This window comes from Dendrobates tinctorius, unplaced genomic scaffold, assembly GCF_039654945.1.
Source record: "Dendrobates tinctorius isolate UK_male_01 unplaced genomic scaffold, ASM3965494v1 ptg000219l, whole genome shotgun sequence".
Taxonomy (NCBI): Eukaryota; Metazoa; Chordata; class Amphibia; order Anura; family Dendrobatidae; genus Dendrobates; species Dendrobates tinctorius.
In genome coordinates this window covers 594446-613172 of record NW_027361886.1, presented here as the reverse complement: position 1 = coordinate 613172, position 18727 = coordinate 594446, and the positions used below count along the sequence as shown (strand labels likewise).

The 18727-nt window shown below is 44.5% G+C and overlaps 1 protein-coding gene across 1 annotated transcript in view; it reads right to left on the bottom strand.

Moving 5' to 3' along the window:
• Window positions 1–18675, bottom strand: part of DDX49 (DEAD-box helicase 49) — a 48940-nt gene extending 30265 nt beyond the window's left edge. Inside the window, exons 1-4 of the mRNA XM_073555102.1 lie at window positions 18542–18675; window positions 15496–15619; window positions 1684–1769; window positions 1467–1588 (exon numbers count right to left, since the gene is read on the bottom strand). Of these exons, the coding sequence (XP_073411203.1) occupies window positions 1467–1588; window positions 1684–1769; window positions 15496–15619; window positions 18542–18659 (450 nt within the window). The 5' untranslated portion in view covers window positions 18660–18675. The remainder of the gene's footprint in view (window positions 1–1466; window positions 1589–1683; window positions 1770–15495; window positions 15620–18541) is intronic.
• Window positions 18676–18727: the final 52 nt, after the last annotated feature.

Sequence of the window (18727 nt, the reverse complement as noted above, 5' to 3'; positions counted from 1 at the left end):
AACAGACCCGTTGGTTACTAGTGATAAACTGCCTAACAACCACACCATTTTCAACACAGTTGTCGGGACACCTCATCCCTGGCATGGTTGTCCCACAAACAAAGTATATTTTAATCAATAGATATTAATAAGTTCCACACTTGGATGTGTTAAAAAAATGTTCCTGTGCTGAGATAATCTTATAACTGTGCCCCTGCTGTGTACTGTGTAATGGCTGTGTCTGATGATACAGGAGCATGATCTAAACATTACTGACCAGGGGACGAAGCAAAAGAAAATGTGTACAGATATGACACCTTACTTTCTGTGAGGTAAAAAATTTCCCTGTCTTATCACTGGAGTGAATGTTTCGGCCATGTCTCCAGCACTCTGAGCTCAGTATAAACCTAGCGGCAGCAGGAGCTCCTACATCATTAAATTGATTTACAAAGAGCTGGCAGGCAAAAACAGGCAGGTTAATGTTTTACTGCACAGAAAGCAGCAGCTGCAAGCCATTGCTATTTTCATTAGCATTATCACATTCTTACTTTGTCTGGCCAGGAATTATATGTGCCAAACATGTGCCTAGATGGTCAAAAAAAACCATTACAGAGTACAAAGCTATCGCACATGTCAAAGATAATCCCAGCCTTATGGAATTATTATTCCAAGATCTATTGATTACATTTTTTTCATCGGACAACCCCTTTAACGCAATCACAACTTCAGCAGTGGTATGGTGAGCCCTGCTCCATCTCTCCCAGCTATGTTAAAGAATTTGTCCACTACTAGGACAACTCCTTGGCCCCGATAAAATAAAAAGCTAATAGTCATCTCCCGTGCCGGTGTCGTTCCAGCGGTGTTGGCACTTGTTCTCCCTGGGACTCCCATGCGGTTGTTGTGACATGTGACGATGGCGCCCAATCAGCGCTGGCATCACTATTCCCGCCTACTGTCGAATTGAACATGAAGAGGAAGTCAGAGATCAGCTGCAGCCTGGACTTCCGCTTCATGTTCGAAATGTACGAAAGTGTCACAACAACCGCACCAGAACCCCGAACCGCGAGTGTTGACACCGCTGGAACGGGAGGAGAGTATAGGTTTTTTTTTAATTTTAATCGGGGCCAAACATTTAGGTCAAAAAGACGATGTCCAAGAAGTGGACAACCCCTTCTAACCATATATTTTAATGAATGTTTTTATTAACATTTTCTGTATTACAAAAACACAACGCATGTAAAAGAGGAAATAAAGTAAGAAATTGTTGATTTGACTAGAGAAACTGTTCTATATATAACCCTTATGAAGAAAGCCAATATAACACTATAAATTGCTGTGCAATAGATTAATGAACAACAAAGTAAACTTAACAGAGGATTCAAATATACGAATTTTTTTAATTATTATTTTACTATGGTAAAGAACCTGAAAACACACACAAAAAATGCTTTAGGGACTTGTTTTCTTGCCATAGTGCGCCATCTTACCAAGAATCTAATCCTTTTGATGCTGAAAGTATTTGAACTACGCATGTGGTCAGCCAAACGGCCAGGAGTCGCTATAACAATATGAGGCTTTCTGGTCAGCTCCAAAGCTTGGGCAATCATATCTATACAGAAAAATATTAGTGTAAGCACATAATGAAAGCAATATATGCATTCTTATAGAATTAACAGTAACGGACCCGGACCTGGAGATACGTACCCATTCCACCAACAATTATACAGTCCTTCAGGCCCAGCGGCTTCCCGAGGACTCGAAACTGTTCAGCAATCTGATATGCTAGCTCACTGTACAGAAAAAAACATGGTGGTAAACATGTATCAAACAGTATTATTTTAAGAAGTTCACTATATATTTGTTATCCAAGGTATGTTGTAGGCACCAAGAAGAAACTATCAAGTTTCAAATTGTGGCCAATAACGTAGATAGTACAATAAAAAAAGGGAAGACAACTAGACAGATGTAACATTTAAAAAGTTATGATAGGCATAGCAGGGCATGAAGAAATATCATGCAAAAGTGCTAGTCGGCACTGACCCTCAGTATAGCTTTGGGCTAAAAGCTAGCCAATAAAACACTGGTTAGAACTCGGCCATGTCATACACTCGTGAGTGAGCCCTTAGAGCTCAGCATTAGGGCCGACTGTCAAGTCTGTGCCAGGGGCGTGGTTACAGAAGTGGTATACACAGAGCGGCACCGCCCCCATGGCTAAAAGCCAAATGCCACCAGGGAAATAAAGTTAATTTCCTCCTGGCAGCGGGACTCTCAATGCAGTCTACTTACAGTGTCAGAAAGCTATTAACCTGCAGATTAACCCCCATATCTGCAGGTTAATAGTGCTATTTTGCATGACAGGTTCCCATTAACCTCTTCAGGATTGACTTTTCAATCCACTTCTTCCACAAGCCATACTTTTTTTTTATTTTTCAGTCAATACAGTGATATGAGGACTTGCTTTTTTGCAGAATGAGCGGCAGTTTTGAATTATACTACCATAAAATGTACTGAAAAAAGGGACAACCAGCGCATGCTCAGCATAGCAGAGACTAGCCCAGCCCCTGAAAAGGATGTCTCTGATGACGTCTCTATCAGAGTGGTGACACTAGTGGCGATAATGACTTCAGCACCAGCCCCCTGATCACCTCCTGCTTGAGAATCCAAGTGCATGCTGGCAAACTCATATGGAAGTTAGAGTAGAGATGGAACCGTAGGGAATTTGTAATTGAAGTACAATTGAAAAGTGGTGACTTTTTTAAGTGTAATACATTTATATTAAATTAAATGTTTAAAATATGTTTTGGACAATCCTTTTAAGAGGAAATGGCTATGAATGCACAGCTCAGGTGTTGTGACTGGAACAGCACTACGTCACAGAGTGTGAGGGAAGCTGTTCTATTAGGGTTCAGATAAGGAAATTGTGCACACTGAACCAACAGTAACATTAACAAGTTACTGTAGACTACTTTCACATTAGTGTTTTTTAGCTTCAAGCCATGTTACCTCTTAAAACGCATGCATTTTGTAATGCAGGCCTGTGCATGTCCATGGACTGTAATGCGTTATTTTGTTGCATTACCTGCGCAAGTGTTTTTTTGATGCCGTTGGACGAACCCAAAAATGCAACAGGTTGCGTCTGGCGCGCCTAGGCGTACACCTTAAAAAAACGCATGAGCACGAAAATGCATATGAACGCGTGCAAACGCTAGACCATGCGCACATCATGTTAAACATAGGTGCGAATGCGCATGGACGCGCTGTGCAAAAAAACGCTAATGTGAAACCAGCCTTACAAAGTTGAGTAAAATACAAGTTTATGACTCTTTAACTTGAGCCAAATTGTGTTTTATTTACAGGAATTTTGTCAAATAAATAACTTGTTAATCTTACCATTGGTTCAGTGTGCACAATATGCTTGCTTCATCTGCAATTTTCATTGTGCAGAACCTATATACACCAGTCCAATACTTGAAGGTACATATTTACTATGCTTAATATTGCCCATCTTAATTTATAATTTTTTTTTTTTGAATCAGATCTTTTTTATTAAACATTCAGGAATCAATACAGAAAGAATATGACATCTTATATAGCTAGTAAAAATTACATTGAGAGCAGATATTATTTAAAGGGTAAAACTCTTCCTGTGTAAGAATAAATAAAAAGAAGAAATCTCAAAACACAGATATTTGCATAAAATTGAGCCTATAAACAACATGGCTCCACAAATAAACAAAAATCAAAATTATACATCAGTGCCTCATTTCAGCGGGAAAACCATCCCCGCCAGCCGCGCCACTCCGCATCATATTTCGCCCCCCCCCCACGGATATCAGGTCCAATCCACCCCAGCCCCCTCCCACCGCGTCACTCAAAATCTACTTCGCCACAAAGGGCACTAGACTTTATTTTCACCCCCCAAGCATCCCCTCATCGCAAGCACAACAGCAACTGGTCCAACATCGCATCCCGTACCAGTGCGCCCGAGGGGAGACCCGGTGACTCCATCCATGGCTGCCAAATTTTGTAAAACTTTCTTAATGCGTTTCTTTTTAAATAAGCCCCCCTTTCCAATCTGATGACATTATTTAGTTTATTTTTAAGCTCTGACAATGTTGGTGGCATAGGATCCAACCAATGATATGCAAGTATCTTTCTTGCCTGATATAGGATTCGTGCTATTCCAAGGGCCACTGCAGAGTCCGGGTCAACCCCCTCCTCCCACAAATTCAACAAACATAGACGAGGTGACGGTCGTATTGTGATATGGTATACTTGGGCTATGAGTCCCAGGGTCTGCCTCCAGAAATCCCCAATGTGCCCGCACTCCCACATAACATGCATCAAGTGGGCATCATCCTGCCCACACCTAACACATTGTGTATTGGGCCTAAGTCCCATTTTAAATAATAAGCTGGGTGTTTTATATACCCTGTGAATGAGATATATTTGCGAAAGCCGCTGGCACTCAGAAACCGCCATTTTAGGGACCTGTTCTAGAATATCGGACCACTGGTCCTCCGTCAGGGGGCCAACGTCCCGTTCCCACTTATTCTTAGCAGCAGTCAGTGGATATGTCTCCAGATGGGCAGGTAATAATCTTTTATATAATTCAGAGATAAGTCCCCTAGAAGACTCAGATGTAAGTAGCATATGTAGTGTTTGATTATGTGTCACTATCACCGGATTTGTCCTTCTCTGTTTTTCCAATGCATGTCTTAGCTGTAAGTACTGATAAAAGAAGACGTGCGGGAGTTGAAATTCTGTTCTCAATTGTTCAAAACTCTTAAGAGTATTATTTTGCAAAATTTGTGACACCAGATAAATCCCTTTATCTTCCCATCTTCCGAACCCCACCAGCTTTTTGATCTCTTGCAAATCCGGATTTCGCCACAATGGCCACAATTCCGTAGGCCCATTTATCTTCAAAAGAGACTTACCCCTATCCCACACCTTGAAAATCATAGCCAACGTGGGGTATCGTGCCCCATTTATCTGCCGTCTTCCCACCTCCAACCGGCACCCTGGATATTTCCATACCGATCCTTCCCTCACAATATCACCACCATTGTCACACGCCCCATCTCTACCCCAACCCTTAAGATGTTGCATCTGGGAGGCTATAAAGTATATGAATGGGTTTGGCACCGCCAATCCTCCCTCCTCCTTCCCTCGCTGCAGTATCTCCAAGCGAATCCTAGCCTGTTTTTTCTTCCAAATTAATTCCCGGAATAATGTATTTATTTTTGCAAAAAAGTCCCTACAGATCCACACCGGAGAATTATGTATCAAATATAATAATTGTGGCATCATTCCCATTTTGATTAAGTTAGATCTACCAATATTCGACAACGGCAGGCGACACCAAGTATGTACTTTTGCTCTAAATCGCTGCAACAGGGGCTCCAGATTCAGAGCCCGAAAATCCTTCGGGGCAGGACTAACAATTATACCCAGATACTTAAACCTCCGAACTACAGGGATCGGTATCTGCAAATCTGAGAAATCCGCCGGGAGAGGGTCTATCGGCATTAAAGCTGATTTGGACCAATTAATCCGAAGACCAGACCTCAGCCCAAATTCTCGAATGACCTCCATTGCCGGCAAAATCGAGGAATGTACCTTATCTAAATATAGAAGTAAATCATCCGCGTACAATGATATCCTCAACTCCACAGTTCCACATCTGAATCCCATTATTTCTCTGGACTTCCGAATTGCAACTGCCAATGGCTCCACCGCAGTGGCAAATAGCAAGGGCGAGAGCGGGCACCCCTGTCTAGTACCTCTCCCAAGAGGAAAAGACTCAGAGACCCTGCCATTAGCCCCAACCTTCGCCACCGGCGAGCCATATAACAGCCTCACCCAATTTATAAATCTGTGTCCAAAGCCCATTTTCCGAAGTACCGCCCACAAAAAACACCACTCCAGACTATCGAACGCCTTAGCGGCGTCTAAGGACAAAATTGCTCTTCCCCTCAACTCCCCAGAACTATGTTGAATCCCCAAGTATAGTTTCCTAAGGTTCATAGATGTGGCTCTGCCTGGGATAAATCCCGTCTGATCCTTCTGTATAACAGATGAGATAACTCGGGACATCCTATTGGCGAGTACCTTGGCCAATAATTTAACATCTGTTGATAATAGGGAAATCGGGCGATATGAATCCGGAACCTCTGGATCCTTTCCGGGCTTTAATATTAAAACTATCAAAGCTTCCCTCATAGATGGCGGGAGGACCCTCTGCCTTTCAGCCTCTTCAAATACCTTAAGTAGCTTAGGTAGCAGTAAGGGTGCATAGGTTTTGTAAAACTCGCCAGGCAGGCCATCCATTCCTGGAGCCTTTTCATTTTGCATCTGACCAAGCGCCTCCTCCAACTCCTCCAACAGGATGTCCCGATCCAATGAATCCCTATCGCTATCAGCCAATGCAGGGAGAGAGAGAGCATCCAGGTACTGCTCAATCTCATTCTCCGTGAGACTGCAATCTGATGTGTATAGTCGCATATAATACCTCCTTATCTCACTCACTATGTCCGCACTGTCTGTCACAAGACCACCCGAGTCCGTTTTTAGCCTATTGATATATGAAGATCCGTCCTGTGCTCTAATGACCGTGGCCAATAAATGTCCTACTCCCTCCCCATCTATAAAATATTTTTGTTTGAGGAAATAACGTTTATTTGCTGCCGCCGACATGAGGTTTTCCCTGAGCGACCCCTGTGCCTTCTCCAAAGCTTTTTTAGTTTCCTCTGTCGGGTTGAGTATCACCGCAGCCTCCGCAACAGACACCTCCTGGATCAGACTCTGGGTGTAGCGTCTATTTTGGCTTTTCCGTGTGCATATTTCTCTAATATATAAGCCCCTGACATAGGCTTTCATGGAATCCCAGACTATGTGTGATGATGCAGAGTACTCATTAAGTTGAAAATATTCTAGAATGGCATCATGCAAAGATCCCCCTATAAGCTGGATCCAGAAGGGATTAAGCTTCCAGATAGGTCTAGATAGGGTGAGGGGGTGTCCCCATGAAAGTGTGACATGTAGCGGCGAGTGATCAGATACACTTCTAGGCAGGTAGGCCACCCCTCGTACATATGGGGTCATGAGTGTATTCCCAATGGCCAGGTCTATTCGTGACATAGCGTGGTGGGAGCTAGAGTAGCAGGAAAACTGTCTGGCTGTGGGGTTTCGGACACGCCAAAGATCTACCATACCCAGCTCCACTAACGTTCTAGCAAATGAGGTTGAGGCTGCATCTTCTGATATGTTTCCCGAATGCAACTTATCCAAATAGGGATGCAAATATGTATTAAAATCTCCTATGAGAAGAGTCGGCGCAGGGGGAAAGGAACCCAAAATAGACAAGATTCTTTTTACTGGTTCGACTGAATAGGGCGGGGGGGATGTACATGGCAACCAAAATAAATTGTATACCGTATAACGTGCAAAGCAAACATACAAATCTGCCCCCAGGGTCAACCACTGATTTAGTACATGAAAAGGGGATGGACCTGTGCACCAGCACACTGACACCCCGCGCATGGGTCGAGTACGTGGAATGATATTCATGTGAAACCCATCCCTTTCATCTTAATTTATAATTATTATGTTCTACATACCTTGACTGACTGCTAACATTGCTTTATCATGTTCTATTAGAGCAGGGGTCCCCAACCACCGGGCCGTTGCAGTGCCCTTGCCGGTCCACGGACAGAAGGGGAGCCGGCGGCGGTGCAGCAGCTGATACTCACCCTGCATCCCGCGGCGGCTTCATCCAGCGCTGAGCGGTCACGTGTACCGCTCATTTAAGGTCATGAATATGGACGCCGCTCATCTCCCATAGGTGTGGCGTCCATATTCATAGACCTTAATGAGCGGTAGCATGTGACCGCTCCGCACAGGAAGAAGCTGACGTGCCGCGAGATGCAGGGAGGGAAGTTCAGCGATGTGAGGGTAAGTATGATGGGGGAGGATGGGGGAGCCGAGCAGAGCCATATATACAAGGGAGGGAGGGTGGGAGCCGAGCCATATATACAGGGGAGGGAGGGTGGGAGCGGAGCCATATATACAAGGGACGGAGAGTGGGAGCGGAGCCATGCATACAAGGGAGAGAGAGTGGGAGCAGAGCCATATATACAAGAGAGGGAGAGTGGAAGTGGAGCCATATATGCAAGGGAGGGAGAGTGGGAGCGGAGCCATATATACAAGGGAGGGAGAGTGGGAGTGGAGCCATATATGCAAGGGAGGCCGGGAGAGTGGGAGCGGAGCCATATATAAGGGAGAGTGGGAGCGGAGCCATATATATATATACAAGGGAGGGAGAATGGGAGCGGAGCCATAAATACAAGGGAGGGAGAGTGGGAGCGGAGTCATATATAAGGGAGAGTGGGAGCGGAGCCATATATATATACAAGGGAGGGAGAATGGGAGCGGAGCCATATATACAGGGGAGGGAGAGTGGGAGCAGAGCCATATATATATATACAAGGGAGGGAGAATGGGAGTGGAGCCATATATACAGGGGAGGGAGAGTGGGAGCAGAGCCATATATAAGGGAGAGTGGGAGCGGAGCCATATATATATATACACAAGGGAGGGAGAATGGGAGCAGAGCCATATATACAGGGGAGGGAGAGTGGGAGCAGAGCCATGCATACAGGATGGGACAGGGGAGCCATGCATACAGGATGGGACAGGGGAGCCATGCATACAGGATGGGACAGGGGAGCCATGCATACAGGATGGGACAGGGGAGCCATGCATACAGGATGGGACAGGGGAGCCATGCATACAGGATGGGACAGGGGAGCCATGCATACAGGATGGGACAGGGGAGCCATGCATACAGGATGGGACAGGGGAGCCATGCATACAGGATGGGACAGGGGAGCCATGCATACAGGATGGGACAAGGGAGCCATGCATACAGGATGGGAGGGTGGGAGCAGAGCCATGTATACAAGGATGGGAGGATGGGAGCAGAGCCATGTATACAAGGATGGGACAGGGGAGCCATGCATACAACAGGGGGAGCCACACAGAGCTGGACAGGACGGGGGGAACCACACATACATTTTCTGATGATTAGAAAATAATCAGCATGTACAGAACTCCAGTACAATTATTCTTAAGTGCTCAATGCTCCATTTCCTTGTAGGTTCCAATCATCATTAGCAGTGACGGCCATCAGTAGAAGTAGCTGGTGCTCCCACTGAAACAAAGAAACAAGCCAGATGCTCCCACTCATTTAAAATCTATGGTGAGTTGAGTCACATTATAAATGTTATAATTAAATGATAAGTATGCACTGCTAAACTACAACCGTGTCCATAGCCCCGCCCCCTTATTACCAAAGCCCCGCCCCTGTCACACCTCCATCCCCGCCCTGCCGGGCCATGGAAGAATGGTCTTGCTACAAGCCGGTCCCTGGTGCAAAAAAGGTTGGGGACCACCGTATTAGAGAGTAGAGCTAGTTACTTTGGCAACCAGAGACCCATTAAGGTCTGGGAAAGAGGGATATTAGAGCATGGGAAAACAGGGTGCTGTAGAAGAGCATACAATAAGGAGAGTGTGCTAAAATTAGTTAGCAGGAAACAATTAGTGAGATGCTTCATTTGTTTGCTGCTGTTAACCATTTAGATAGAGCTGTCCATCATTAACCCCTTCCTGACATCCGACGTACTATCCCGTCCACGGTACCCGGGCCCGTATGACCGTGGACGGGATAGTACGTCTAGAATCATAGAATCATAGAATCGTAGAGTTGGAAGGGACCTCCTGGGCCATCTGGTCCAACCCCCTGCTCAAAGCAGGATTCGCTAAATCATCCCAGTCAGATGTCTGTCCAGCCTCTGTTTGAAGACTTCCATTGAAGGAGAACTCACCACTTCTCGTGGCAGCCTGTTCCACTCATTGATCACTCTAACTGTCAAAAAGTTTTTTCTAATATCTAATCTGTGTCTCCTCCCATTCAGTTTCATCCCATTGCTTCTAGTCTTTCCTTGTGCAAATGAGAACAAAGTTGATCCTTCTACAATGTGACAGCCCTTTAGATATTTGTAGACAGCTATTAAGTCTCCTCTCAGTCTTCTCTTTTGCAAACTAAACATTCCCAAATCCTGCAACCTTTCCTCATAAGACAGGGTTTGCAGACCGGTCACCATTCTGGTCGCTCTTTTCTGAACTTGCTCTAGTTTGTTGATGTCTACCGCGATCAGCGGCGCCCACGTGGTGAGCGCCGCTGATCGCGGCCGGGTGTCAGCTGATTATCACAGCTGACACCCGGCACTATGTGTCAGGGGCGGTCACGGACCGCCCCCGACACGTTAACCCCTTGCACACCGCGATCAAACATGATCGCGGTGTACCGGGAGTTAAAGGGAAGCATCGGCAGGGAGGGGGCTCCCTCCGTGCTTCCCTGAGCCCCCCACGGCAGCGCAATGTGCAGCGCTGCTGCGGGGGGCTCCTATCCTCCAGGCCCCCGAATCCAAGATGGCGACGGGGGCCTTCGGGGACCTGAGGAAGCTGGCTTCCTCAGTGCCTGCAAAGCGCAGGCAAGAGGAAGTCTGCTTCAATGCCTATGACAGATTGCTGATCTGTCACAGTGATCTGTGATGTGACAGATCAGCGATCTGTCACAGGACAGTGATGTCCCACCTGGGACTATGTAATAAAGTAAAAAAAAAATTAAAAAAAAATGTAAAAATAAATTAAAAAAAATCGCCAAATTAGTAAAAAAAAAAAAAAATATTCCCCAATAAATTCATTTTTTGAAAATAATAATAATAAAAAAAAAACAATAAAAGTACACATATTAGGTATCGCCGCGTCCGTAATGACCCGCCCTATAAAACTGTCCCATTAGTTAACCCTTTTAGTGAACCCTTTAAAAAATAAAAATAAAAAACGAAGCAAAAAATAATGATTTATTATCATACCGCCAAACAAAAAGTGTAATATCGCGCGATCAAAAAGACGCATATAAATATCCATGGTACCGCTGAAAACGTCATCTTGTCTCGCAAAAAACAAGCTGCCACACAGCATCATCAGCGAAAAAATAAAAAAGTTATAGCTCACAGAATAAAGCGATGCAAAAATAATTATTTTTTATATAAAATAGTTTTCATTGCATAAAACCGACAAAAACATAAAAAAACGACCTAAATGAGGTATCGCTGTAACCGTACTGACCCGAAGAATAAAACCGCTTTATCAATTTTACCGCACGCGGAACGGTGTAAACGCACCCCCCCAAAAGAAATTCATGAAACGCTGGTTTTTGTTCATTCTGCGTCCCAAAAATAGGAATAAAAAGCGATCAAAAAATGTCACGTGCCCGAAAATGGTACCAATAAAAACGTCAACTCGTCCCGCAAAAAATAAGACCTCACATGATGGGTCAAAATACGGAAAAATTATAGCTCCCAAAATGTGGTGATGCAAAAACTATTTTACAATAAAAAGCGTCTTTTAGCGTGTGACAGCCGCCAAACATAAAAACCGCCATAAATAGTAAATCAAACCCCCCGTTATCACCTCCTTAGTTAGGGAAAAATAATAAAACTAAAAAAAAAAAGTATCTATCTCCATTTTCCCGTTAGGGTAAGGCTGTGTGCACACGCTGCGGATTAGGTGCGGATTAATCCGCGCGGATTTTGTAAAATCCGCAGGTGAAACCGCAGGTCAAAAGACCTGCGGTTTTACCTGCAGATTGCTCTGCGGTTTTGTCCTGCGGTTTTTCATCTCCTCATTAGAGGAGATGGCAAACCGCAGGAGAATCCGCAGAAAGAATTGACATGTCAATTCTTTCTGCGGATTGAAAACCGCAGATAATCCGCGCGGAAAATTCCGCACCGTCTGCACTGCGGTTTTTGATTCCCATAGGGAATCATGGTACTGGGGTCCGCAGCAGCCAAAACCGCTGCGGAACTGCAGCAAAATCCGCAGCGTGTGCACACAGCCTTAGGGTTAGGGCTAGGGTTAGGGCTAGGGTTAGGGCTAGGGTTAGGGCTAGGGTTAGGGCTAGGGTTAGGGCTAGGGTTAGGGCTAGGGTTAGAGCTAGGGTTAGAGCTAGGGTTAGGGCTAGGGTTAGGGCTAGGGTTAGGGTTAGGGCTAGGGTTAGGGCTAGGGTTAGGGCTAGGGTTAGGGGTGTGTTGGGGTTAGGGTTGGAGTTATAATTGGGGGTTTCCACTGTTTGGGCACATCAGGGGCTCTCCAAATGCAACATGGCGTCTGATCTCAATTCCAGCCAATTCTGAGTTGAAAAAGTCAAATGGTGCTCCTTCCCTTCCAATCTCTGCCATGCGCCCAAACAGTGTTTTACCCCCACATGTAGGGTATCAGCCTACTCAGGACAAATTGCAAAACAATTTTTGGGGTCCAATTTCTCCTGTTACCCTTAGGAAAATAAAAAATTGGGGGCAAAAATATCATTTTTGTGGAAAAAAATGATTTTTTTATTTTCACGTCCGAGTGTTATAAACTTCTGTGAAGCACTTGGGGGTTCAAAGTGCTCACCACACATCTAGATAAGTTCCGTGGGGGGTCTAGTGTCCAAAATGGGGTCACTTGTGGGGAGTTTCAATAGTTTAGGTACATCAGGGGCTCTCCAAACGCACATGACACCCGCAGACCATTCCATCAAAGTCTGCATTCCAAAACGTCACTGCTTCCCTTCCGAGCCCCGACGTGTGTCCATACAGTAGTTTTCTCCCACATATGGGGTGTCAGCGTACTCAGGCCAAATTGGACAACAACTTTTGGGGTCCAATTTCTCCTGTTACCCTTGGGAAAATGAAAAAATTGGGGACTAATTGATCATGTTTCTGGAAAAAATACCATTTTTTTTATTTTCATGCCCTGGCATTATAAACTTCTGTGAAGCCCTTGGGGGTTCAAAGTGCTCACCTCACATCTAGATAAGTTCCTTAGTGGGTCTAGTTTTCAAAATGGGGTCATTTGTGGGGGGTTTCCACTGTTTAGGTACATTAGGGGCTCTCCAAAGGCAACATGACACTCGCAGACCATTCCATCAAAGTCTGCATACCAAAACGTCACTACTTCCCTTCCGAACCCCGACGTGTGCCCATACAGTAGTTTTCACCCACATATGGGGAATCAGCATACTCAGGACAAATTGGACAACAACTTTTGGGGTCCAATTTCTCCTGGTACCCTTGGGAAAATAAAAAAATGGTGACTAAAAGATCATGTTTGTGGAAAAAATACGAATTTTTTATTTTCACGCCCGGGCGTTATAAACTTCTGTGAAGCACTGGGGGGTTCAAAGTGCTCACCACACATCTAGATAAGTTCCTTGGGGGGTCTAGTTTACAAAATGGTGTCATTTGTGGGGGGGTTTCCACTGTTTAGGTACATTAGGGGCTCTCCAAAGGCAACATGACACCCGCAGACCATTCCATCAAAGTCTGCATTCCAAAACGTCATTACTTCCCTTCCGAGCTCTGACGTGTGCCCATACAGTAGTTTTCTCCCACATATGGGGTATCAGCATACTCAGGACAAATTGGACAACAACTTTTGGGGTCCAATTTCTCCTGGTACCCTTTGGAAAATAAAAAAATGGTGACTAAAAGATCATGTTTGTGGAAAAAATACGAATTATTTATTTTCACGCCCGGGCATTATAAACTTCTGTGAAGCACTGGGGGGGTCAAAGTGCTCACCACACATCTAGATAAGTTCCTTAGGGGGTCTAGTTTCCAAAATGGTGTCATTTGTGGGGGGGTTTCCACTCTTTTGGTACATCAGGAGTTTTCCAAACGCGACATGGTGTCCGATCTCAATTCCAGCCAAAAACGTCAAATGGCGCTGCTTCCCTTCCGAGCTCTGCCATGCGCCCAAATAGTGGTTTACCCCCACATGTTGGGTATCAGCGTACTCAGAACAAATTGCACAATAACTTTTACGGTCCTGTTACCCTTGGAAAAATAAGAATTGAGGGTGAAAAGATCATTTTTGTGGAAAAAATATGATTTTTTTAATTGTATGGCTTTATGTTATAAACTTCTGTGAAGCCCATGGGGGTTCAAAGTTCTCACCACACATCTAGATAAGTTCCTTGGGGGGTCTAGTTTCCAAAATGGTGTCATTTGTGGGGGATTTCCACTGTTTTGGTACATCAGGGGTTTTCCAAACGCGACATGGTGTCCGATCTCAATTCCAGCCAAAAACGTCAAATGGCGCTGCTTCCCTTAAGAGCTCTGCCATGCGCCCAAATAGTGGTTTACCCCCACATGTGGGGTATCAGCGTACTCAGGACAAATTGCACAATAACTTTTAGGGTCCTGTTACCCTTGGGAAAATAAAAATTGGGGTGAAAAGATCATTTTTGTGGAAAAAATATGATTTTTTAATTGTACCGCTGTACGTTATAAACTTCTGTAAAGCCCTTGTGGGTTCAAAGTTCTCACCACATATCTAGATAAGTTCCTTGGGGGGGTCTAGTTTCCAAAATGGGGTCACTTGTAGGGGGTTTCCACTGTTTAGGTACATCAGGGACTCTCCAAACGTGACATGGCGTCCGATCTGAATTCCAGCCAATTTTGCATTGAAAAGTCAAACGGCGCTCCTTCCATTCTGAGCTCTGCCATGCGCCGAAACAGTCGTTCCCCCCCACAAATCAGGTATCAGCGTACTCAGGACAAATTGCACAATAACTTTTGCAGTCCAATTTCTCCTGTTACCCTTGGTAAAATAAAAAAAATTGAACCTGAAGTATTTTTTTTGTGAAAAAGTTAGTGGCTTCAAATGTGATGTGGTCCTAAAAATAAAATGGTGTTGTAAAAATGAGAAATCGCTGGTCAACTTTTAACCCTTATAACTTCCTAACAAAAAAAAATTTTGGTTGCAAAATTGTGCTGATGTAAAGTAAACATGTGGGAAATGTTACTTATCAAGTTTTTTGTGTGCCGTATCTCTGTGATTTAAGGGCATAAAAATTCAAAGTTGGAAAATTGCGAAATTTTCAAAATTTTTGCCAAATTTCCAATTTTTTCACAAATAAACGCAAGTTATTTGAATGAAATTTTACCACTAACATGAAGTACAATATGTCACGAGAAAACAATGTCAGAATCACCGGGATCAATGGAAGCGTTCCAGAGTTATGACCTCATAAAGGTACAGTGGTCAGAATTGTAAAAATTGGCCCGGTCATGAACGTGCAAACCACCCTTGGGGGTGAAGGGGTTAACAGAGGCAGACCCAGAGATGTAGCACAGCTGGCCATCTGCAGTGTTTGGTGGGAGATCTGCTTGTGATTCGTTCCCACATATGGTCACTCCAATGCAGGATGTACAGTTATGCCGAATGTGCAAAGGGGCCATTAAACTATCCCTACAAACAAAAAAGTGTGTACACAACATAATGTGTTAACAAGGCCAGTGTTAAAAATCTTTGTCTAGTAAAGAGTGAGCAATCATTTATCTTCATGCCAAAAATTCTAGTTCACAAAAACAAAAAAAAAAAAAAACAAGTGAATAATCTTACCGAGTAGGTGTGAGCACCAGGCAAAATATTCCAAAAGGATCCTCAGACAGCTTCTGGAGTATGGGCAGAACAAAAGCAGCAGTCTTCCCACTCCCTGTTTTAGCACAACCCATGCAGTCACGACCTACCCAAAAAACAAAAGTGGTTCAATAAGCAGGTAGATGCTTGCAGCATTTATATACAGAAGCTACAATACGATTAGGGTCTTTAGAATATATTTCAAGTCAAGACCATTTATGCCAGATCTAGGTTCTGGGTATACTTAATCCTTTAAGTGCAACTCTTAAGTGCACATCAGAAATATACCAGAAATGTACTAGATGAGTCCAGAAGGTGAGAACAGTCACCAAAATGAAAAAAAAAGTAATCTCATCTCCTACTTTAATAAATATTACACAAAAACACTCCCTCAAAATGATTTGTATATGCCCCCAGTTATTGCTCCTCTAGCCCTTAAAGAGGCTGTCTGGGCATAAGGCATTGATGCAGGAAACACTTTGGTTGGAGCTGCACTCATATTGTATAGGTTTCTGGCCACTTACTGCTACTGCAGCAGAGCTTCTCTGCACAAGAATAGGAGCTGTGATACAATAATGGCCACTATACTGTGAATGGTATGGCACCTAGCAGCCCAGTTCAAAGTGTTTACATCTGGCTGATGCAAAAAACTCTAGTTACAAATCTTCATTCATTACATAGTGGAATGCAATGAGAACAATAAAACATAAAAATGATCAATGTAAATCAAAATGAATATCCCATGGAGGTCTGGACTTGGAATGCTACTCAAAATCAAAGTGGAAAATCCAATTTCCGGCTGATCCAACTTCAGTGGAAATGCCTCAAGACAAGGTAGTGGTTGTGGCCTCCATGTGCGTGTATCATCTCCCTACAACACCTGGGCATGCTACTGATGAGGCGGCAGATATTCTCCTGTGGAATCTCCTCCCAGACCTGGTCATGTGTGGCTAAGAAACCTGATCTTGCACAGACCAGCATGGAATGCTGACCACAAGAGTCACTAAATCACTCTAATCTCAGATTCTGCAACCATTACATTACTGCTGTGAAAAAACTGACAGGCAGCAGGAAGCATTCTCACCTCCTTCAGTAGGAGTCCTTGGGTGAGTGAGGGAGAACATGCTGTTCTGCACAGGCTGAAGGCTCTATGGTTGCACCTGAGGAGAGCAGCCAGCTTGAGCAGACTCACAATGCTCCTGACTTGCGGGCCAAAAATAATCACCTCGCAGGCCACATTTGGCCTGCAGGACAGAGTTTGACATGTGTGCTCTAAACCTGCATTCTGCCATTGACGCCATCATCCACTTCCTCCTGTTAAAAATCTTGCATTCCCTTGGCATCGCAAACTTGGTCCTTTCCTGAATATCCACATACCTCACCAACTGTTCTATTGGGGTCTCGCAAGGCTCTGTCCTAGTACCCCTACTCTTTTTCATGTATACATTTGGCCTGGGACAACGCAAAGTCCCATGGCTTCTATTGCCACCTATATGCAAATGACATTCAGACGTCACCTCTGCTATCCAGAATCCCAGATTGTCCATCAGCTATATCCTTCTCATGACAATTTCCGTGACTTTTTTCTTCTCTGAAGCGAAGAACTAATCAATTACCTTTGCTTACATGCAAAGATCTTTCTTGGAGGAGATTCTCCCACTTCAGTGACATCTCAACAGAGCAGTTCCTTCTCTTCAATGATGTCACATGAGCAGATAAAGGACTTTGCAAGTAATTCTGACTTTGAGAGGCTGCACTGGGTATCAGCATCGCTAGCAGACTTCTCACTACACTGCTCATGCAATGCAAAAATCACAGTGCGCCGAGGCAGCAGGAAGACAACTGTCAATCAACATGATGTCAGCAACAATGCCTGTCGATGGAGCAGAGTGGAGGAGAATGAGCTGCTCTGTCAATGTGATATCACAAAGTCGGAGAGGTGCCGCTGTGACCGCTTTCACCCGGGAGAGATCGGCACATGGCAGAACAAGCAGGCAGTTAGCAACTACCTACTGAACTGTTTAGCCCTCATAAAAGGAAAAAAAGGCCCAAGGATAACCTCTTTATCCTCTTTCCTCCATCTCACTCAACCACCTTACCAGACATCCATCTCGGTAAATTACATCATGCGTAACTTTTACAGCTGTTTTATCCTTCAAACTGCAATTCCAAGTCCTCACCACCTCCAGCACAAGAGATTCCAGAATCCGCACTTTCCTCAAACCAGAGTGTACAAAAATATCATATCCTCATTTCTCTCACCCCAACTACAACAACATCCTTCTCGGCCTCCAGAGGTCGCTGTAACACACGCACAAGGGTCATTGATGCCTGTGCAGGCGTCTGCACTCTACCTTCAGGACCTGCTCAGCCACTCTCCAGCATCCCCCTGTTCTGTCCCTTCTCTTGTCCCTCCCCAATAGGCCTCATTCACACTGCCCCGATTTTACTTAGAAAAACAAGGTCTGTTGTTCATCAGGGTTTTGGATCCGATTTTAGTCAATGTCAGTTTTACCATCAGCGTTTTTTCACATATAAACCAAATGACAAAGCTTCCCCTATATCTTACAATGTTAATGACAGGCAGCACACGGGTCGTACACTGATACATCCGTGTGCTCTGTGGTTTTCATGGACTCATAGACTTGTATGGATGATTCTGATCAGTGCCTGCGATCACACATGGACATGGCTCCATGATTTTTATGGCAGACTTGCTTCACAAAAAACAACACATGAACATGTGAACAGTTCCATAGACTATAATGTGTTAAGTTCTGTCTGAAAAAAAAAAACGCAGAACAAGTGAATTCCAGAAGTCTGAATGAGGCCTTAAGGCTACTAGTTTTCCAATTGGTTTTTCCCCCCACTTTTACGACCACCATATGCCCATTTGTAAAATACTATATATCTTATCCCTGCAGCTCACGATCATAAACCTTATGACGATGTACACACGTGATGTCACAGGAAATGATACACTAATATATGGGAACACGGGGGTTCCTGACAGTACTCTTCTACGCACCTTCCAAGATGGGCGGGATGCAGTTCTCTTGCACCGGGCTCGGTTTGCGGATTCCCAGCTGTTTGCATTGCTCTATCAGCCACGATGAAAGCCCCAACCTCGTAAAGCCGTCCATCATTTCCACACACACGCGAGTGCTGCCAGCACTTCCGGTATGACGTCACCACTGTGCGCCGGCGTCACGCT